The sequence below is a fragment of the Theileria equi genome (assembly GCF_000342415.1).
Source record: "Theileria equi strain WA chromosome 2 map unlocalized gcontig_1105316255037, whole genome shotgun sequence".
Taxonomy (NCBI): Eukaryota; Apicomplexa; class Aconoidasida; order Piroplasmida; family Theileriidae; genus Theileria; species Theileria equi.
The window spans coordinates 869,455-891,398 of NW_004668230.1; the positions used below are offsets into that span (position 1 = coordinate 869,455).

Below are 21,944 nucleotides of genomic sequence, written 5' to 3' on the forward strand. Positions count from 1 at the left end.
ACTTTTTACCCTTGGAAACAGTTTATTCTTTTCCAAAGATGTTTTCACAACTTCCCTTTTTGAGAAATGTAGAGAATAATTGCACATTGATTGCAGATAATTTGTGGCGATTATTTTTAGAGCCCATGATGGAGGTGGGAGTAGCCACTTCTTCATTGGACTACTGGGACCAGAGGTTGGAGTACATGATCGTTCATATCATCACTGCCATTCCTAGAGTGGCCCAGTTCAGCGTTTCGCCTCCAACGTCTCACATTTCGCATATTTCATTACAGTAAATCAAAGTGAGACTTTTGGGGGATTTCAACTCCCATTCCTCCGTTTCATAGACAGAGCCCCTAGGAACACACCTACGGTTGGGGAGCTTTCTAGACCCTTTGGATGTCCTTAACAGGGTGATAATACTACTACAACTATGTACTCGCGGATATCTTACACTTGTAGAAAACTCACTTCCAAAGGTTCCCTCTGTCTAGACCACTAATGTTCAAAAGTGTACTCTTTCTCTCCATTAGGGTAAAATTCACATTCTCGGCCTGGCTACCCGGAAAACCCTCACCTCTACTCTCTAGACAATATTCTAGGTACCCCTTGCCATATTTTGTCTATAGGCGTTTTAAACCGCCCTTTACCCATGAAAATGCTCCTTCATACTCTACCCATTCGCATCATTGCATAAAACTTCCAAAGTCGCCTGGAAAGAGATAAAAAATTGGCTCTGTCTGCTCCGCCCGCTCCCACTCCATCATCTACACCATTTTCCCTCTCGTCAGTGCGTAACTCTTGCGTGGCCTCGGATAGAAGAGAAAAATGACAAGTTCTACTCCTCTGGAGAGCAGAGGCGCGGGAGATGAAAGGAGAAAGGCGGAGGCCTCGGGCGGCGATGGCAAGCGGCCACCAAATCCGCACATAAAGTCCAGGAATTTAGACACGAAGGGAAAGAACGCAAACGCGTCAAAATACCGCGATAACGACGCGTCGGCCAACGTGGTCAAGGCCATTGGCCCTTACGTTCAGTGTAGCATCTGCAGCAAACTTTGCTCTAGACAGGGACACATAAAGTGCGCTGAATGTGTCGATTTCAACATTTGCGTCAAGTGTTTTAGCTCCGGACTCGAGAAAGCGGACAGTAGCGCCTTGGCGAGTTCATTCGTCCCGAGCGTAGCCACGGGGAATAGTAACGTGAAGCATAAGAATACACACAAATACATTCCAGTCGGACCAGCCAATTTTGCGCTTTTCACAAAAGGTAAGAAGGGTTACATATTAATGGAAGGAGCGTAAACGCATTTGCCGTAAGGTGTGAGAACATGTTGACGGAATGGGATCGAGGCTTGTCTAGATGGTTGTTTCAGGGGAATGGATGTGGTAAGGGGAAGTTTATGAGGATTACAGGTTTGACGATGGTGATTTAGTGGAGAGTTGATAGATATTGAGGTTGTATCTACTGACGGTGGGCTAGTTGTGAGGGAGGATGAGTGTATGGATGAGTAGGGAGTAACTAAGGTACTGGTCTGCTCCCTTTGGTCGCATTGAGACTACTCATGGATCTCAGAGTTTTGAATGGGCACACCTCTGAACATGGAGGATGAGTGCTGGACTAACATTAAGTGTAACAAACGGATGCGATGATAAGAACTGTATATGCACAAAACCTTCTCATGATCCTGGTATTACTGTCACTAAGGATACCAACCAACCTACGAACGGGTTCATCAGGGTTACCCATACAGCAAATAAGGGGTCTTATTTTACTCTCGGTGGAACACTCAGTAATGGAGATAAGATAAGAAAAATAGGCCAAAAAGGAAAAGAAGGAACACCAATACCTAAGGTCAGTGAAGTATCGGTATATTACTGGAATGGAGCATCTAGTAACCCAATCCTGCTTGAAATTATCACCGGAGATGGTGCGAAAACTACACGCTATGGTAGACCTAATGGTGAAAAAATTTGGAAGATAGCTCCAGTTCAAGATTTGACCGATTTACAAGATGCGCTTGATCGACAGAATTGTCACAATAATGATGCAGTTCCATTTAATATAAAGGACTCTCAGACTGGTGATCTTCTCAATGACTCCAAATCTGAGTGCATAAAAAATAAGAAGATAACTGGTCCCCTTTCTCAGCTCTCTCCTCCGGGAAGCGATTATACTGTTACAGGATATACCATTAATGATAACTATAGGGATATGAAGATATCCCGGGTAACTTTAAATGGCAGATCTGTCCAAATTTCCCTTCCCACTTATCCGATCGGTACAGTAATGCTCTATTCATATCCAAGTGCCGTGAATGTACCACTTATGTTTGAGCTCAAGTCAAGTAATGGAGGGGATTCTACTTTTTATGAGAGTATAAGCCAAGATGGTAATAACTGGATAGAGGTTGGGGATGGTAAGTCAAAGAACTTTTATTCTGGAGATAAAGGTAATACTAAACCTACAGATGTCCTTTCTGAGAAACTTGACGAAGTATTATGCAAACAGTACAACAATGTTACTCTGGATCTATCTTACAAGGTATCTACATCAGGAGGGAGTTATTGTTGTGAAGAACATAAAAAGGATAGTGCTAAGATCTCTGTTGAGTATGGATATATCACTGTAAGTGGTGCCAAAAAGACTTCATACTACAAGCATAATGTTTCCAGATCAGCAGTGGCTGGTATCTACTACAATGAGAATAATGGCCAAGATAAAAGGAACAATGTAAAGCTTTCAGGAGTATCATTTCCAATATCAGGTATACAAAGTGTATATACGTTTTACTGTAACTTGGAGAATCCAGTATTGGTATATTTGGGTGGAACATCTCCATATAGAGGTTGGTACCAGAAAAGCAGTGGTGATCAGTGGACATGGATACCTGGTATTCATAATAGCATAACAGAGGCAGACTTAAAGAAGGGGTTGGATTGCACGAAGTGGCAGAAACTTAAGAAATATCTAATGAATTGTGGTTGTAATGGTTTGCAAGAATGTCCTGGAGGCGATCCACTCACTCCAGATGAACTAGAAAGACAACTCAAACAAGAAGAGGAAGAAGCAAAAGTAGCACGAAATCAAGTAGTAACTGAGGTTCTACAACCTCTCCCTCCTGGTCCTACTCCTGTATTCCCTCAAGGTAATAGAGACTCTCCTTCTTCTGGACCCCAAGGACTTGTTGGTGCTAGAGATACTGATGGAGTCTCTATTGATGCTCCTGTTACTATTGTTGCTGGTACTGATAGCAACCTAGGTGAAGCTACTGGAGCTCCTGCTGGTGGAGTTATTCCTCCTGGATCTTCTGAACAATCTGAATCCGATACTGGCAAAACTGCTGCTAGTCCATCTCCTCCACAGCAACCTCAACAACCTACTTCTGCTGCTACTAATCTACCTTCTGGAGATCCTAAACAATCTGCTGCTCCTCTTTCTCCTTCTACTGAACCTGTTACTACTGCTACTACTTCTGATACTGCTCCCGCTGATACTCCTACTGAACCTGCTGCTTTTGGTGCTGAAACTGTTGCTACCGGTTCTGCACTATGGACAGCGTTTGGATCTACCTCTGGTACTCTTGCAGGAAGTGGCGCAACCTTTTTTGCAGGATGGAAACTCTATAATCGCTATAAACAAGATCCCTGGGTTATACAAGTATATCTTATAGTGTTTTTAAAGAATGTACCATGTTGAGCATGCATAGATTCACTTGTGAACTCTTATTCCCTAGGGAACATATCATTCATCCATACTGCCCATTCTGCTCACACCAGTTGAGACATGAATGGAGTACTACTATGGAAGGGTAGTTGGAGGATACTATGTAGGATGTTATGAGGATAGAGAGATTAAGGTTATGGAAGAATTGAGGATACCACAAAGGTGGCAATGTGGACTTGTAGATGAGTGAAAATGTAGTATGACAGATTGTACTAATAACAGATACAGCCCGTATCAATATGTAATTGTCAATATCGCCTATAAATATGGGTACAGCTACTGTAATCATGATGTTTCTCCTATACATACTCCAAACACACCAGGAGAAGGCTATAAGCGATATATACACAAACTTCCACAAGGCAATTGGAACTCAGGGTCTTATTACCTAGGTGGTATTTATCACAATGGAACTAAACAAGAAGGATTTATATATACCAGATCTTGTCATACAAATGTGGTAGTATACTACTGGAGTCATGATGAGGACAATTTCTGCCCCTTACTCATTAGAGTAAGAAAAACATGGTGGTCTTGGAATAGTGATTATTACTATGAATACTACATCAGAGATGGTATAAACAAAAAGTCTTGGACCAAACTTGATAAGGGCCACAATGTTTCCAGTGGACTTACAAAGGTTATCAAAGATAATGGTTTTAAAAATGTAGCTACCCTAAAGTTGGATGCACCAACTGGAGGTGAATACTACGCTAATGGAGATTCCGGCAGAGCTCTAGAGTTCAATACAGATGTTAGGATATGGGTTTCTGAACCAGTAAATGAACCCTCTGCGGATTACAAGAAATTTACTCATCATCTGAAAGCTGGTGGATCTATGAACATTTTATGTACAAAACATCAGGGAAAACATAAACCATTCAAGGACAATGTACTTAGTACTCCTTATAATGAGGCCTCAGTTTATTATTCCAGTAAGGATACTCAGCATTCCAAGCCTCTAATTCTTCAGTTTGGCAGTGGAGACAATTATTACAAACTAGATGGTGGCAAGTGGATAGATGCAAAAATAACATCTGGCGGACTAAAGGATGCACTTGAACGAGAGAATGGAGCCCATGTCATAGATATTTCCAATACTGGACAATACTCATGTAGTTCCCCTGGCTGTGGTACTCAGATTAAGGTAGACACCCAAGATGAGAGTAATCACAATTATACTAAACGCAGGCATTACATTCAGGCAAGCTCTACAACATTTTCTGCATCCTCCTTTATTGGGAGTAGTGGCAAACTTCAATCAGGTCTTTCTTCTCCAAGTGGTATAGCTGAGGTAAATGTCTTCTGGTATCCTAAGGATAACATCCCTAAGCCACTTCTCATTCATTATCAAATTTCTGGTGGACATAAGTGGTTTAAGAAAACCGGAAAAGATACTTGGCAAGAAGTACCTAAAAGTGACCTTAACTGGCCAATGGGTTATGATGATCCTAACAAGGATAAGATCTCTGAACTTCTCCAGCAAATTGATCAAGAGCCTAAACAAGGACAGGAAAAACATTCTGAACATTCTAGAGGACAAGAACCTGGAGAATACCAAGAAGACTCCGATGAAGATGGTGGTGAGTCTGGACTTCCTTCCACAATGAAGAATGCACTTGCAGGAACAGCTGGAGCAATAGGAACAGGTATCATCGGTGTTACTATCTGGAAATGGCCTAATATCATGTCGTTTCTAATCACTCGTGTGTAGTACTCTCATCCCTACCTGTGGTAGGTACTAGACTCTCCCCTCTGGACTACTCTCTTGTTGGTATACTGGAGTGCTAGGACTTATGCAGACTTTCTTACAACACCTTACGGCAAAGTTGTTCGGGTTCCTTCCTATCATACATTCTTACATCTCCAATGCATTATACACATTTCTATACAGACTGGTCCGCGGAGCAAGAGTTGCTATTGGTCGACGCAATTGCAAAGTATGGCCTGGGAAATTGGACAGAAGTATCCGAAATGGTAACAATGGCCTATGCGGGCTACAAATCTGAAGAGGAATGCGAATCGCACTATTATAAAATATATTTAAATTCTCCAACCCCTCCAATCCCGGTGAGTTTTAACTCTTTGCACACATTGACCATATAGGACTTGACTAGTCTGGTTTATGATGAGAATGGAAAACCACTAATTGTCCACCCTTCTGGTGTATGCCCAACTCAGGAAAAGCCAAAGCCCGCAGTATCCAATAAACCGCAGGCAAAACCACAGATCATTGGCTATTGGCCACTGAGGGGTGATTTTGACATTGAGTACGACAACGATGCAGAGCTCATTTTAGCTGACATGGAGTTTAGACCTGAGGACACTCCAGAACAGATTGAGCTCAAGTTAAATGTCATTGAAATTTATAATTCCAAATTGGATGAACGTATTTATCGCAAAAAAGTCATTATTGAAAGAGGTCTGCTGGACGCCAAGTCCCTGCAGCAAAAGGAACGCAAGTACACTTCGGAAGAGAAGGAGCTTTATAATCTCCTTAAGCCATTCCTACGCTTCCAGACTGCAGAAGAGCACGATCAGACCGTACAACTCATAGTAAAGGAGAGGAAGCTGCGCTCTAAGCTCTACCAACTTATGGTATGGAAAACTTTGGGATTAAAGACCCAAGAGGACGTTCGAAAGTATGAAGAGAAAGTACACCGTATAGAGGAATATAAAGATTTTCTTGTAAAGCAGGAGTCGGATCCATCGAGAAGACATGAGAGGAGACTACGTGCCAATGCTTTAGACTTGGAAGCTTCTAGTGGATTGGCTATGAATAGACTCAAAATTACAGAATTTTTGGATGACAACGAGATTGAGTTTTGTGAATCTCTCCAGTTGCCACCAATTTCCTATTTCCTCGCAAAGCGTGTCCTACTACAGGAATTAGCTTGCAACACAATCTACTCCGTGGAGGATATGTGCAACGAGCTAAGGATTGATGGTACAAAGCAAGGCCGAATTTTCGATTTTCTGCTCATGTTATCTCCAAAGGCCCTTAGAAACATGGAAACTGAAGTATGCGACCTAAGCAAGGCTACTCTGGACAACGAAGGTTTCATTGATCACACCAAAGTCGTCAGCCAGATTACACTCACGAATAACAACGTAGCGCCGGTATTTGATAGATTTGGATGCAACAAAATTGCTACATACATGAACAGCTTGGATAATGAGCAGGAGGCAAAGTCGGTACCCATTTTCGGCAACCAACAAAAGGGCGGCGTATCTCTCGAGCGGCCTATCAAACAGCAAAAGTTGTAATTTTTAACGTTTTATCACGTAGGATATACGCCTTTTGTCTACTTTGCACGAACATTTATCCACTGTATTTGGTCGGTAAAGTCAGTGAGCGTCTCTGCCAGCACAAGATGTCAGAGACGGAACGAGAGTGCGTCAGCCGCTCTGGAAACTTTATACAAGAGTATTCCATTCACAGATGAGCGGTACAGTGTGGGAGTTTCGATGAATGGTCCAAAAGAGTCAATTCCTGGGCCTGCAACTCGGTAGGTTTTGGGGTCTCATTCTTCTTCCTCCAGCCATAGTTTTTCGTCCCACTGGCCTATTCATAGCCAACAACGCAGCCCTGTGACATACAGCCATCCGTGACAAGTATCATGTTGTGAAATGAGGCGAGTGACGGCAAAGTCTCTTAGGGGTAAGAGTGTCCTTGTCTGGAGTCCCACGCTGTTGTCCCCGCGGTCAGTTGGTTTATAATGCACTCTACGGGCTATGGCAGACTTCTTCCAGACGAAGTTCTTCTGGCTAATGCGTCAATTGACGATGACTGCGTAGAGAATGAAGCAGCGGACGCCAGGGTAGATCCGGGGGAGGGTGGCCCGGTCTCTTCGGGGTCAACATCTTCCCAGGGGCCATCAAGGAATGGCCATATTTCTGTAAACTATAACATGACGGGGTTTCAAAGGGCAAAGTACTACGAAATCGCCAACAAGGAGTCCGCAGACTACCGCAGGATCGATTTAATGTATAAACTGATGCGAATCTGCAACACTTTGAAAATTCCAGACCACGAGAGGATATACTCACTTTTCCTAAAGAGACTCAAGACGAGGTTCCGTCTGGAGGCTTCGACGAGAAGTCTCGAGATTGTGGTTGCGGCCCTGTACTACATCGACGAATGCAGACGCAATTTCGGGCGTCTCAGCGTGCGTGACGTCCTCAGCAGGATCAAAGACTGCGGTATTGGCCTGAAAAAGTTCGTCGGATACGTGGCAAAGGTCTGTGACGAGCTCAGCATCGCCGAGCTTCCATCGGAGAGGTACGATACGATCGTCTCAAATGCGCTGGACCAGCTGCGAGACTACCTAAGAGGTGGAGAAAAGGACGAACTGATGCCCAAAGCAACCACAACTGTGCTTGGGAACGTGAATCGATTTGCAAGTTTGGATGAACTTGTGGCGATGGTTGCCAACAATCCCATCAGTGACATTCCAAGGGACAAATCTACGAGTTTAGAACAAGGAAGTATCGTTCCACAGGCTGAACTTGGGGACAGCGTCCCGGTGGATCCAATGCTTCCATACCATTTGTCCGCACAGTATCACAAACTCTCACAAAATAACCAATCTCTCCAGAGGGGAGATGAGAAGGGCCAGTCAAAGAAGAAGGGAACACTTCACAGGTCTCTGTATAGAGCCGTTGGCATAAAGTTTAAGAGCATCGAGGATATGGTTTGCAGGATTCTGGAACTTATCGACGATGAATCGGGAGATATCCTGGACCCCAGGTCTAGGGCAATGTACAGATGTAAAAAGACGCTTGTCGCCAGTGTATTGGCAATTGTGATTGCCGCTCTAAAGATTAATATTTCGCCAAGTGTCTTGGTTAGGGCCTTGGATGTCGCAAGATCCTCGTTCTACAGAAACTACAAGAGGGTTCTGGACCTTCTTCGTATGCTATTTGCAAAGAGGTTTTCGTGCAAGATTATAAATACGCAACATTTGCTATCTCTAGTTGCTCTTTTCCTTGTGGAGCACATGAACAAGCTGGATACTGATAAGGATGGACCGCTCAGCTTCCCCAAGAATTTTGGCGCCTTTACCAAAGCCAAGTACAAGGGACTGATGATTGAATCTGATTTTAATATAAACTATGGAGAGTTGTTGGGGAAGATTTCAAGGGTTAATGGAAGACTTGACAACTCTGGGAATGTAATGTCTACGTTCTCAAAGACCGTAAACTGCCTGGAATTTTTGACAAGGGCATGGCACGCAGGAGAGAAGGGTGATAAAGGAGAGGTTCCTGCTGCTAGCAATGGTGAATCTGAGAAACCTCGTAATACGGGTGACGAGGAGAAACGCAAGCCTAGTAAAGAAAAGGAAGAACGTGCGGAGACGGAGCAGCCTAAAAAGAAGGTTTACCTAATTCATGAACGTAGTAACAATCGTTATGTGTGCCGTTACAGGGACGAGGCCGGAGCATTGCGTAGAAAGACATTTTCTATAGCTCGTCACGGTCAGGATGTAGCCCTGAGGTTGGCTAGTACATTTTTGGAAAGCTTATCTGCTTCTTGATGTTTAAATGCCCATTTAGTCTGCACTTTTTTTAATAAAGTCAAATGGTAGATCTGTGGATTTACATGCTAGAGGTGATTCCTTGAAGTATTCATGTTCCAATGCCTATACGTTTGTGCTTCCCTGTCATAAGACATACCTGCTGAGCTGTGATTCTCTCGTGTGGATCGAGGGCGAGTAGCTTTGATAGGAGATCGAGTGAGGTCTTGTTGGCATCTGTGCATCGTGTTTATGGTGAGCTTCAAACAAACGTGGAAATATGGTTGACAATTCCTTTGGGGTGGAGAACGTGTATGGAGTGTATAGAGGAAGTTTGGTCGCTCCTGGCCAGAGAGTTTCAGATGGTGTTCCCATGAGATGATAGATTTTTCCAAGTTGATCGATTTCGTTACTTCCAGGAAATAGAGGTTTTCCCGTGAGGAGCTCTGCGAATATACAGCCAACACTCCACAAGTCACATGAGAAATGGTAGCATTCAGCACCTAAAAGTAGCTCTGGAGAACGATACCATAGAGTAACAACTTTGAATGTTAACCTTTCTCTGGATGCATTTGCTTCTAGAATTTTCATATTCTTTGATTCTCTGTATGTTGGTGGATATACTGTACGCCTAGAAAGGCCAAAATCTGCGATTTTACATACTCCATTCTCATCTATAAAAATATTTGCAGGTGAGAGATCGCGGTGTGCAAAGAGTGATTCGTGTAGTACATAGAGCCCAGTCAAAATTTGCTTCATTATGCACTTTACATGTGCTTCATTTAGACGAATTTTACTGTCTATAACCTTTTTGAGATCGGACAACATAATGTCCATTACAATGTTGATAAAACCTTCTTTTACATAGACTGCAATAAGTCCCATGAGATTTTCATGGTTTAACTCCGACATCACTTTCAATTCACGCAGAGTAGTAAAGTGAATCCCAAGTACTCCTACCAACTGATGTTCCTTTACATTTGTCTCTCCCTTTTTATATTCGATATTCTTCACCTTTTTAATGGCAACGGTCCTGTAAAACTTGGTGAAAGAATGCATGTTAGATGTATTGTGTATAGTTTAACTAGAGGTGGATTTTATGTTAAAGTAGTAGAGGTAAATAATGTGCATAGTGCGGAGAAATTTTTGGTAGTGGTGAATATATCCCAAATAAAATCTGTAAATCATAAAATATTCCATAGAATTCCTCATGGATACATCATAGGATAATCTATGTGCCCACTAAGATAAAAAAGATAACAATGTCAAAATAAATCTTGAAAGATTCGTCAGGAGTGGACAGACTATTCCAGGGAATATCTAGAGTATCTCCGTAGACTCCTAAATCTGTCTAACCCAGGGATCTCCTTTAGAACGTTTAAATGCCCACCAACCAAGTCCAGTAAGAGAACCTGCTCCGGCAAAAGTACCAGATGATGCTCCGAAGATAGTCCCGAGAGATATAGTAGTAGCTTCAAGACCAATAGCAGCCTTTTCACCATCAGAAGCAGGTTTACATTCACTTGGAAGACCATTGAGTACCCCGAGGATATTGTCGTGCTGTTTGGGATCATAAGTGTTGGTTAAAGTAGTATCCCATTTGCCACTTGGAGTCTCAGGTTCTTCATTCTTGTACCAGTTATGCTCTCCATTAGTGTTGTAATATATTAGGAGAGGCTTATCAGGGTCTTTTTTACAAAAGTAAACTCTTACTTCATCCACATCCAAAACAGGCAAAGGTGTTTTTCCTGTGAAATTTAATATATGATACCCATTCTTAAAAGATACTACATGAAACGGTCCATTAGGTGTAGGATTCTTAAGAGTGTGTTTATAAACCTTATAGTTGTTTATCTCCTTAGTATCACCTTCATCCATACAAACATTCATCTTATGCTCATCATGTCCAGTATAAAGGCTCTTACCAGTAGGATCACAAGAGTCATATTCTGTACTATATTGGGGATTATTCCCCATCTTACTGACATCTATTATGATTGAATGGTTGAGTCTACAGTTAAGAAGTTCTAGTTTCTTTTGGAGATGGTCATTCTGACTAAGATCTTCATGGACTACATCCCAAGTAGTATTCGTTGGATCACCTTTATTTTCATAGTATTCTTCCTTCTTTAATTTTGAAGTAGGCTCTACAGTAGTTACTTTGACAAGAAGAGGCCTGCCCCTACTGTTACTTTGCCTGGGTTTTATATCCAGAGGGGTCCAGTAGTAAACGGATACCTTAGTTACCCTGTAAGTAGTACTTCCATTCGCAATTCCAGTAGAATTACCTTTATAGTCCACCTGTTTAAGGGTAAAGTAGCTATCTTCTCTACCAACAATTTTATGATCATACCTGCTGTAATGTTCTGGAGGATCTCCTTTTTTGCTTGGACCTTCGGTCTTTTCAATCCATATCATTCTTCCCAATGAATTTGGGCCATAATAATACCCTCCGTTTGCTCTCTTAGATATATCAATGATTACTTCAGGTGGTTGACATGTGCTCTGAAGGGTATCGAGCAAATCTAGTATCTTTGCATAACTTTTATCATGGTCCGGAGTTTTACTTAGTTCTACAACTGTCCAATTACCAGGGTATGATTTTTTAAACCACTTATATTCCTTGGCATCTGGTACATAAATGAGGAGGGGATTCCTCGCAGGCTGTCTGGAAGCACGATCGGCATTAACTTCCCCCTTACAGAAATAAACAGTAACTTTTTTAGCATTTTTGAGAGGAAGTTCGGGTTTAAGATCCTTAAGTATTATAGACTTACAGTTTTTTCTAAAGCTGGATATGATGAATGATCCGTTAGCTGGAGTATGAGAATAGGCAGTATAGTTGATAAGTCCAGTATCTGAGCCTGATACCTTCTCAACCTTGACTTTCTTGTTAGCATGGCCATCTTTATAATTTCCATCCTCATGGCAATATGGTCCCTCTGTCCTGCTAACATCTATTTGAACTACATTGTTAATCTCACAATTGAGTAAGTCTAACTCTTTCTTAGTGGGTTCTTTGTCGGATCCTAATTTAAGCTTGTATGGTTCCCATACATTCTTTTCTTTGTTCTTAGTATAGTAACTGTAGTTTCCATCATCTTGTATCTCAACTATTAGTGGATTTTTTTTAGTCTCATGTTTCCAGTAATAAGCTGAAACTGAAAGTACATTTTCTCCGTATGCATGAATTCCTGGAATAGTATTGCCATCATCACCTTGGATTTCCTTTAGTAAGAATGGTGTGACTCCATCAGAATCCACATGAGTGTACTTGAAGAAGTCCGATCCAGTAGGTTCATCAGATCTTTTGACGGTAATTTGCTTACCATTTCCGGTAGATTCAGTGCCATTATAAGTAGCAGGATTATCATTTTCACCTTTTGGCTTTACACCAAGCTGAATGGTTACTTGTGGTGGAGTTGGAGTCACAAAAACGATCTGTGTGGAACCTCCTATAATTTGTCTACCACTTGGACCTTCATTGCACCTGTCCAAGCTACAACATCCAAGTTTTTCTAGTATATTTGCCAGTTGATTTCTCTTAGGGCAGTTTGTACCAATGTTGGTAGGTGTTACATCGGGAATATTTTTTTCTTTCCAAGGATTGTTTTCATTAATAAGGTCTTTTTTATACCACTTATTATATTTAGACCCCGATTTTTCAATATATATCAAGACTGGTTTATCTGAACAGTAGAAAAGATATATACTAACTTTACCAGGAATAGGTTCATTTAAAATTGGAAGTTTTACTCTTTTCCTTTGCACCGTACTGGGATCTTCATAGTATTTGATCTTGGTTAGATTAAGCTGAAGCTCATTGATAGAGTGTATACGATAATCTATATCCATTGATCCACTTATTTTAATGGAACGCAGCTCAACTCCAACTTTAGGATTATGCTTACCACAACAATACGGTTTCGACCTATGCTTGCTAAGATCCATAGTAACAGCACCATTATGTTGGCAGTTAAGGTCATCCAGTACTTTCTCGAGGGGTTCACCAGTGAGTTGGTTTGGAAAATCATGATATTCAGCAATTTTATACCACTCAGTGGAACTTTTCCGGGTGTGATATTCAAAATTACCGCTAGATTTCTCAATTTCTACCAAAAGAGGTTCTTTCAGTCCATCATCATTATCCCAGTACCAAACAGAAAACCTTCTAACCAGATCATTTATGTGTCCTAGATCTGCTATTTCTCTACTATCTCTGTGTATAACTTGATCAACCATGAAATCATTACCATCAATCCTTGTATGTGTGAACTTAAAGAAACCAGAACCATGAGGATCCTCAATCTTTTCTAACCTAATATCTTGCTCATGTAGTCCAGAAGGGTATGTAGTGATCTCTAGTCCATTAGTATCCTGACTTATATCAATGGTGACACCAGATGAAGGGGGTAAACTAGCTGTAGTCATAGGTGGTAGATTGTGCAAAAGACTCGTATTCACGAGTTCTTTTGCTTCCACCTGTTTTTTTATTGCTTCTAGCTGTTTAACAGTGGTTGGATAAGTTTGTTTCTTAGGATTGAGTTCGAGATCCTCCAATTTTATTTGGTCTGGAGGAATATATTTTTTCCCTTCTGTTAATGCCTTTTGTTTGTCTTCTTCTATCTTCTGTTCTTCAGCAGCTTCATCTTCAGGTCCTCTAGGAACAGAAAGTCCTAATTTAGTATTTTGATTTACTGCCTGTTCAAATGTTTGTTCTGGAGAATTCAATGGTTCTGGTTCTTTCCTGGGAAATTTTTTTGTATCATCACCGAGTTTACTGGAGTCACATCTACCCTTGCTCAATAAATCAGCTACTGTCCTGAAATTCTCCCTCAACGACTTATAAATTTCCGTCTCCGTATCTGGTATTTGATTCGAAAGATCGTTCCATCCATTAGGAGTTACTCTTTTGTACCATTTATAATCTCTCTGTCCACTATCATTCATGTATAAAATTTCCATGAAAATGGGCTCATTAGCGCAGGTATTTTGGTAATATACAGTTACTTTATATGCATATCTAATGGGATACATTATCCCTTTTTGCTTAACATTATCTCTTATAATATTACCAATTATTAATGGAAGCCCATCATTTGAGATGTGTTCATATACAGTAAAACCTGGAAATGCATCTGATGACTGCCTACTAACTTTGATTCTCTTATTTTGACACTTTTCTGTGCAACAGTAAGGTTCTACTTTCTCGGATAAATTAATTGTTGTAGTCCTATTTCGTGTACAGTTATGTTCAACTACTGCATCCTCTAGTTTAGTAACTGGTGGAAGTTCTCTCTCATGCCATTGCAAACCAACCCTACCATCATTAAAGTAGTATTTTGACTTACTATTTCTATCCAAAACCCTAACAACAAGTGGTTTACCAAAATTGTGTTTCCAGTAAAATGTGGAGATTTCCTTGATTCCATCTGGAGGTATAGGTATTTCTATGTTCTTTCCATTATACTGAAGTGAGTGGACCTTAAATGGTTTGTTGTCTTGAATAGTTTGTTTGAATTCATAAATATCATTGATACCTGAGAGTTTGTGGCCAATTATATTAACTTTATTTTTGCAGTAATAAGCACTTCTTGTTATCTTTTTGAATATGTCTAATGAAACAGATCTGGCATATTGACAGCTTAAATTCTCTAGTCTCTCATTCAGACTTTTTGGAGGATTTCCAAGGCTATTTTCCTGAGTCCAGGAAGTATTATCACCCCAATTCGTTACATCCTTTCTCGTTACAGGGTTATTATTTGTGTAATAATCAATCAGTCCCCCCTGTTTTTTTACCTCAATTACAAACGGTCTCTCTTCAACGTCATAGTATACTGCTACTTCCAAAACACCAGGAACTTGATGTGGTCCTGCATGTACTAATGTATTGTTATACTTTACATTGAATAATGTAAACGGTTTGCCCCCTTTAAGTTTGTGGGTGTGTCTAGTGTACCCCTTAGAAGGACTATCGTCTGCCTTAGTAGCGATAATATTATCTGGACTTTTCTCACATTTACATCCTGATACACCACATTTTTTACCTATCTCTAACTTGAGCACCCTCTCTCTGCCTCTAGTCATTCTCCATGTTCAGAGAGAGTATGATCTTTAAAACCTCTGAGATCCATGAGAGTCTCCTAGCTACTCACTCCCTAGACAACCATTCATTCATCCTCCCTCACAAGTAGCTCACCGTCAGAGAGACTATCCACAGAACAATATGAGCAACTATCAACACGCTTTCCCCTCTGGTTGTTTACCTTCCTAGTAGCAGCCCTGTTGTCTAACTACGCACATTCACTCTAATACGCCACTTTACCACATTTATCTTACATTAATTTCACCCTTTGCCAATTTCACGCATTAAACGTACCTGCCGGTGAGTGTGTCTAGAGCCTTGACGACCTGTCCATAGGTTCCTTCTCCGAGGTGCTTGCCTAGGGGCTTGAAGCGACTCTCAATTCCGGAACTTTGGGGTGATTCCTGCGTCTTTATCTCTAGGGATGCGATATCTTTGTCATTTTCCTCCTTTTTGATTCCTTCATTTTTAACCACGTCGCTTTCCTTCTTTAGGGTATTTTCAAGACTCAATTCAGTGCCAACGGCATCTTCAACCTTTACTGGAACTTCAACGGCCTCTCGTTTGACCTTGACGCCGGGATTTTCCGGACTCGTCTCAGTTTTCCTCTTTACTCCCTTGGCCTCATCGCCATCTGCCACGTCCTCTTTCATGGTCCATAAACTTGGGGTTTGGGCCTGGAGATCGCCAGAATGAAAAATTAATTCTGAGGGACCGAGTGTGTAGCGAGGAAATGTGTGGGTGGAATTTTCCTCCTTCTCCCACGGGAGGGGCACTTGGTTTCTTCCATGGCGCCGCAGGGCTTTTCGAGGTACAAAAATTTTTTTGGCCTGGCGGCTCTGGTTGGCGGTTCGGTCGTTTTCGTGCGCTACAGGCTCGTCAAGACTCGACGAGATTCTTTGGTACGACGACGTTTCATTCTCTAATTCTGCAATCATGTAGGCCAGGTTCGAGAATAGCGAGGAAGGGAGAAAGTTGAGGGTAAACTCCGTGAGCTTCGCCCCCAAAATGGATCTCTAGGCGGAGCCTCCGTGTCTTGTACATCCACAGGGAATGCTCTAGACAAGGAACAACCACTCGTAGATGTTTCAGGGCTGAGGATGAAGGAAGAAGGCATGTACAGTGACAATTATGGAATGAGAAATTAGCTACTTTGTTGGCTGGAGTGGCATGCACAAATCGTGCGATGAATACAGGGGACCGGTGTTCCCGTTGATTTCCCTCAAGAGTTTTCTAAATGTGCATTTATGATGGAATTATAGATGTACGGGAATATGTAAGAATGCAGACAAACCTGCCCAGAATGAGATACTGCAGTACAATCTTCAAGCTTGAGAGGTTTGCATCCTTGTGCGCTAAATGGGCGTTAATGAGAGTATTAAAACATACATAAAATGGCATCGTTGACGACTTTCGAAGTCTCTAGTCTTCTATTGAAATCCAGGCATTCCTTTAGGGGACTTGATTCGTAATCCTTGTAGGCAATCAGACCGCACGTTTCCTGAATATTTTAATTATCGTTACAAGTGGAGGTACCTTTAGCAGCTTCTTGATGCTCTCATCATTTAAAAATTCATCAGAATCCTCAGAGGTAACGACGTGTTGCTGAATGAAATCCCTTAGCCAATTTATTGCCTCCATTGCATCTGTACCCGATTTTAGCATCTCAACAAAATGCTGCGTGACCAACATGGCATAGGACAGTGAAGTTTTCTTGACTTGTGGAAACTCTTCCATTAGCCTCTTAACTACCGCTTTCGAGTCTCCCTGAAGAATCTGCTTCAGAAGCTCCGATCTAGTATCCAAGGTACTTTCTAGTGTCTCTATGACCTTGTCAGAAATGTGCAAGGATGGAAGGAATTCTGGTTTTTCCTTTACGTCTTTCATCTCATCCTCCTTTTCTTCATCTTTGTCCGTCGCATCTTGTTTGTCCAGGGAAACACCCGTCTCTCTCTTGAAGGCTTCCAGAGTCTTGGAATATCCGCGATGGAGTAGATACAAATGAACAACAGTATTTAGCGATTTATCCGATACGTTTATTTTATCAATTTCATCTCTCTCAGCGGTGAGTGTGTCCTGAAAAATACCATAAGAGTAAACTAAAACAAACTTTAAAATATTCTTCAATGTTAAATTTAAATGGTCCAGTAAAGTTGAACTTGACTGAATCCTCTGAGGAGCTTAGGCCAACCGTAGGAAAGTTATCGACATGATGAAGTGATCCAGCCTCTCCTATCAAGGTTCCATTTTTTGTGCAAAAATAGCATTGTTTGATGTAATCTATTCCACATCCTATAACATCTCCTTTTCCATATGTTGAACCATAAGTTTCAGTCTTGGATCCTCCATTCATGCGAGTTCCATCTTCGGATTTATAGCCAAAGGAATTAGGCTCAGAGCCTGGATGTTTATTCAAGTGGTAGTTGCTATGTGAGAAGCCAACTACGATTTTGGGTTGACTATCGCAGTTTAAAATTTCAATTTCGTAATAATACAAGGGGCAATTTGTTGGTGCACAAATGTCAGATTGGATAGCCTATATGTTGATATGAAATGTGAAAGGATGATGGACATGTAAAAATATGAATGGGAATGAAAAAGTGGTGAGATTATAGTGTTGGTGAAGATGATGATTCCAGATTTGTTCATAAGGCCCCTTAGTTATGACAGCGCATTTGCAATGTTTATAGAGGGTATCAAGAGTACCGTTTTAATAATAGGTTGTTACCATATTTACTAGGAATAATTTTGGGTCGTGGTGAATATATCCAAAATAAAACCTGTAAATCCTAAAATACTCCATAGACTCCTAAATCTGTCTAACCCAGGGGTCTCCTTTAGAACGTTTGTAGATCCACCAGCCAAATCCAGTAAGACCACCGGCTCCGGCAAGAGTACCAGAGGTAGATCCAAACGCTGTCCATAGTACAGAACCAGCAGCAACGGTAGGACCAGCAAGAGCAGCAGGAGCTTCAACAGGAGGTTCAGAAGGAGCAGCATTAGTAGTAGGAGAATCAGAAGTAGGTTCAGAATCTCCAGGAGTAGTTCTGGGAGCAGGTCCATAAGTACCAGTATCACTAGAACCAACAATAGTATCAGATTCTTCAGATTTTCTTTGATCATTTCCCTCAGGTTCGCTCTCTTCCTTTTCTTTTTCCGCAGTTTCAATTTTGGATTCTAGTCTTTGTCCATCACCATCATTACGTAGAGTTTGTAGTAGTGTTTCTTGTGATGGATTAGCAGCACCTCCAGGAAGAGATCGTTCTTCGCCAGATTGTAGAGCTAGAACAGCAGCCACTCCTTTTTCATCACAAGCAACAACTAGAGCACTTCCAGGTAGACTAACAGGACAAGTAGCAGCATTATCTTCAGGAGAAGTAACAAGTTCAGGAGCAGTTTTTTCTTCTTGACGTTCTATAACACTTTCAGCAGAATCAACATTGGTAACAGTTCCAGGAGTAAGAGCAGCAACTTCAGCTTGTTGAGGTTGAGGATCTTCAACTTGAAGTTCTCCAGGTTTAGCTCCAGATTCTGATTTAGCAACAGAAGGAACAGATTCTTCTTGAGTACTTTTAGGGAGTTCTTCATCTCTGGCTGAGACTTCATCTTCTTTAGCAGTAAGATCAGGAACATCACCAGTATCAGGAGACGGATCATTACCATCTACAGCACCACCTTTACCATTATCACCATGTAGACCAGCAGGACAAATAATCTTGTCTGCCAATCCAAGAGCTGTACCTAATCCAACTGTACCAAGTGCACTAGCTACAACTGATCCACCTAGTACGGAACCAACAACTTTACCAGCTGCTCCTCCAAGTGTTTTAAATAGCTCAAACGTATCTACTTTAGCTTCAACTTCACCAACACTAGTGGTATCGGTATCAGCACCTCCAGTACTCTCTCCAGAACCGCTACCGGCAGAGCTTTCAGTCCTTGGAGAGGTCATAGGTAGAGCAACAGGAAGAGTAGGTGGAAGTTGCGTTTGTTGAGCTTCTGCAGCTATCGTCTGTATTGTTTCTTGCTCTTCTTTCTGTGCTATTTGTGCTTCTCTCTTTCTCACCCTTTCTTCAGCTAGCTTGAGTTTTTTCTTTTGGAGCTCTTCCTTCTCTTCAGTTTGGGATCCTAATCCTGGTCCATCATCTTCAGAACGTGGTTGAGGCTTTGGAGCGGTACATTTTCCATAGTCGTTACATCCTAGTCGTTTTAGTTCCTCTGCAAGTTTTTTAAAGTCTTCATTACACCTTTTGATTTTATCTGGCACTTCGTTAAGTTCATTTCTGGGTTTTACCCATTGATCACTATCCAGAGTTCCCTTCTGATACCAACCTGTAGCTGAGCCTCCATCGACGTAGATAAGTACCGGTTTCTTTCCACAGTTGAATGAATAAACACTAACAGGACCTTGTATGGGAAATGGATGTCCATTTAATTTGATCCTCTTTCTATTCTCAGGCTTATTAGCATCACTACCATGGAGATAATACTTAATGCCTGCCAGTTGATCACCACCTTTAATGGAGTGTTTGTAGTATCCAATTTGAGAGGAAGCTGAAACTTTCTCAAGAGTAACAGTGACCTTCCGATCATTACCATCATGGCAACTGCAGCAATATGGCTTCTTAGCAGTCCATACGGTATAGGAAGCATCATGTGATAGGTCCATAATTACCGCATCATAGTTCAAACAGAGTAGGTCATCAAGCGTTCTTTCAAGATCATTATTTCTGAGTGGAGGGTGAGAAGTGTTATTAAGTGCAATCCAAGAGCCATTTCTCTTGCTGCCATAATAGGTAGTTGTATCACCAGTAGTTACTCCTACTATGAGAGCTGTCCTAGGTCCGTCATTCTCATGCTTCCAGTAATAAGCTGAAACCGAAGTAACATTGGCAGTATTTCGGATTGCACTAATATTGGCACCATCACCCTGGATTTCCTTTAATGTGAACTCTCCTCCATTCTGTAAAGTATGCTCATACTCGTAGAAGTTCGAAGTAAGTCCTTGGTCAGTAGGATAAGGGGATCTTTTGACTTGAAGGTTAGTGCCAGTTCCAATAGACTCATATCCATTATAAGTCTCAGGAGTATTACCTTTTGGCCTTATGTTAAACTTGATGATTACTCCTTGTGGTTGAGATGCTTTTAGAGCTTGAGGTAAAGGAACAGGAGGTGGTGGTTGTTGAGGTATCTCTTCTCCTGGACACCGAAGTCCTAGCTCCTTCTTAATCTCATCTAGAGTAGTCACAAGAATATCACGAACATCATGTGGAGGTTGTTGATCTAGATTATTAGAAATAGTTTTCCACTTAGTATCACCCTCATTTGTCCTACTATACCACTTGTGAATCTGGGTCTTTTCATCATTACTGCCCACGTAGACTAAAAGAGGTTTACTGGTAGCAGGATCCTTAGGATCAGCACAAGAGGCAAAGAATACTACTAGTTCCGCAACATCCCATATTGGAAAATCTTTGTCTAGACCGTTACCTGGAAAGGGTCCCTTAGTGAAACCAGTTATGGTAAATTTACCCCCTCCGTAAGTGTGTTGGACAGCTTTATATCCATTGAGATTAGATAGGTTATTGTAAGTAGAAACTTCTACGTTCTCAGGACATTCATCATGTGAAATAGATTCACAGTATGTATTCTTATACTGCTGTTGCTCAAAGACATTTATATCGGCTGGTCTGAAAAGTTTACATTTTTGTTTGTGGAGAGTCTCTGGAGATACAGACTCCATCACACTCCACTTTGCATTATCATGCTTTCCATTATTACCATAATAAGCTTTAATACCTCCAACATTCACTTCAATAACAAGAGGTTTCTTTCTATGCTCTTCATCTTTGTCCCAATAGTAGACAGAAAGATCCCCGGTTATATCATCGAGTGTAAGAGAGCCATCATCATCTTCTTCAAGGCTAACCTTTCTGTATCTAACAAAGTTTGCATTAGTATCATATTCATGCTTGTACTTAGTGTATCCGGAAAGATCAGTCTCTTCAGAAACTTTGGTCTTACTGCATGCACAGCTGTATGTCTCTTTCTCATAAATATTGACAGAATGGAGATTATGGAGTTTACAGGCAAGTGTGTTGAGTTTGATTCTAAGTGTTGGGGTTGGATTATTTCCCTGATAGAACTCTGTCTCTCCTTCTGGGATCGCCTTCCATCTAGTATTTGGTTTTTCTTTAGGTTCTTCATATTGTTCATCTTCTTCAGTATCATCTGCATCCGCATTAAAATACCAGTGATAGTTATTACCTTCATCTTTTATTCTAAGTAGAAGAGGTTTATCTATATAGTCTTGACCATAATCATATTTGGCACTGTAGTAAGTAGATACTTCTTTTATCCCAGAGTGTTTCTCAGTAAGTTTAGTATTCCCACCCTCATCGGTGAGATTTTGTCCATCATATCTTAGGTAACGGATAGTTACAGTCTTCCTTGTATGCTTACAGACTTTGTAATGTGGACCCTCAGGAGGATTATATACCTTAGTTAGAGAAACGTTATAGTGTTTGTGTGTTGGACATTTTTCAGTTGTTGCTCGACTATTCTCTCCATTTGGACACTTTCTCTTTATGTTTATTGAAGACATTCATAATGCTACTTTCTAGTCTCCCACTGTAGT

General features: G+C 41.2%; 6 protein-coding genes across 6 annotated transcripts, besides 3 other annotated features; 2 read left to right on the forward strand and 4 right to left on the reverse strand.

Annotated features, from left to right (window-relative positions):
- Nucleotides 1–771: 771 nt before the first annotated feature.
- BEWA_038750 (transcriptional adapter 2 protein, putative) lies at nt 772–6,995 on the forward strand. Its single transcript, XM_004833232.1, has 3 exons — nt 772–1,249; nt 5,601–5,776; nt 5,813–6,995. The coding sequence occupies exons 1-3, from the start codon at nt 811–813 to the stop codon at nt 6,971–6,973; spliced, it is 1,776 nt and encodes a 591-aa protein (XP_004833289.1). The 5' UTR covers nt 772–810; the 3' UTR covers nt 6,974–6,995.
- Nucleotides 3,405–3,528: a microsatellite.
- Nucleotides 5,735–5,756: a sequence feature (AT_rich).
- Nucleotides 6,996–7,409: 414 nt separating the features above from the next.
- On the forward strand, nt 7,410–9,243 carry BEWA_038760 (conserved hypothetical protein; the record flags this gene model as incomplete). Its single annotated transcript, XM_004833233.1, has 1 exon — nt 7,410–9,243. The coding sequence occupies exon 1, from the start codon at nt 7,426–7,428 to the stop codon at nt 9,241–9,243; it is 1,818 nt and encodes a 605-aa protein (XP_004833290.1). The 5' UTR covers nt 7,410–7,425.
- A 15-nt stretch (nt 9,244–9,258) lies between these two features.
- Nucleotides 9,259–10,281, reverse strand: BEWA_038770 (protein kinase domain containing protein; the record flags this gene model as incomplete). The annotated part of the gene is made up of 3 exons (XM_004833234.1): nt 9,259–9,348; nt 9,383–9,459; nt 9,495–10,281. The coding sequence occupies 3 exons, from the start codon at nt 10,279–10,281 to the stop codon at nt 9,259–9,261; spliced, it is 954 nt and encodes a 317-aa protein (XP_004833291.1).
- Nucleotides 10,282–10,563: 282 nt separating this feature from the next.
- BEWA_038780 (hypothetical protein) lies at nt 10,564–15,309 on the reverse strand (the record flags this gene model as incomplete). The annotated part of the gene is made up of 1 exon (XM_004833235.1): nt 10,564–15,309. One exon carries the CDS (start codon nt 15,307–15,309, stop codon nt 10,564–10,566), a length of 4,746 nt encoding a protein of 1,581 aa, XP_004833292.1.
- A 282-nt stretch (nt 15,310–15,591) lies between these two features.
- BEWA_038790 (conserved hypothetical protein) lies at nt 15,592–15,960 on the reverse strand (the record flags this gene model as incomplete). The annotated part of the gene is made up of 1 exon (XM_004833236.1): nt 15,592–15,960. One exon carries the CDS (start codon nt 15,958–15,960, stop codon nt 15,592–15,594), a length of 369 nt encoding a protein of 122 aa, XP_004833293.1.
- An 832-nt stretch (nt 15,961–16,792) lies between these two features.
- BEWA_038800 (hypothetical protein) lies at nt 16,793–21,911 on the reverse strand (the record flags this gene model as incomplete). The annotated part of the gene is made up of 3 exons (XM_004833237.1): nt 16,793–17,383; nt 17,418–17,843; nt 18,132–21,911. The coding sequence occupies 3 exons, from the start codon at nt 21,909–21,911 to the stop codon at nt 16,793–16,795; spliced, it is 4,797 nt and encodes a 1,598-aa protein (XP_004833294.1).
- Nucleotides 18,236–18,331: a microsatellite.
- Nucleotides 21,912–21,944: the final 33 nt, after the last annotated feature.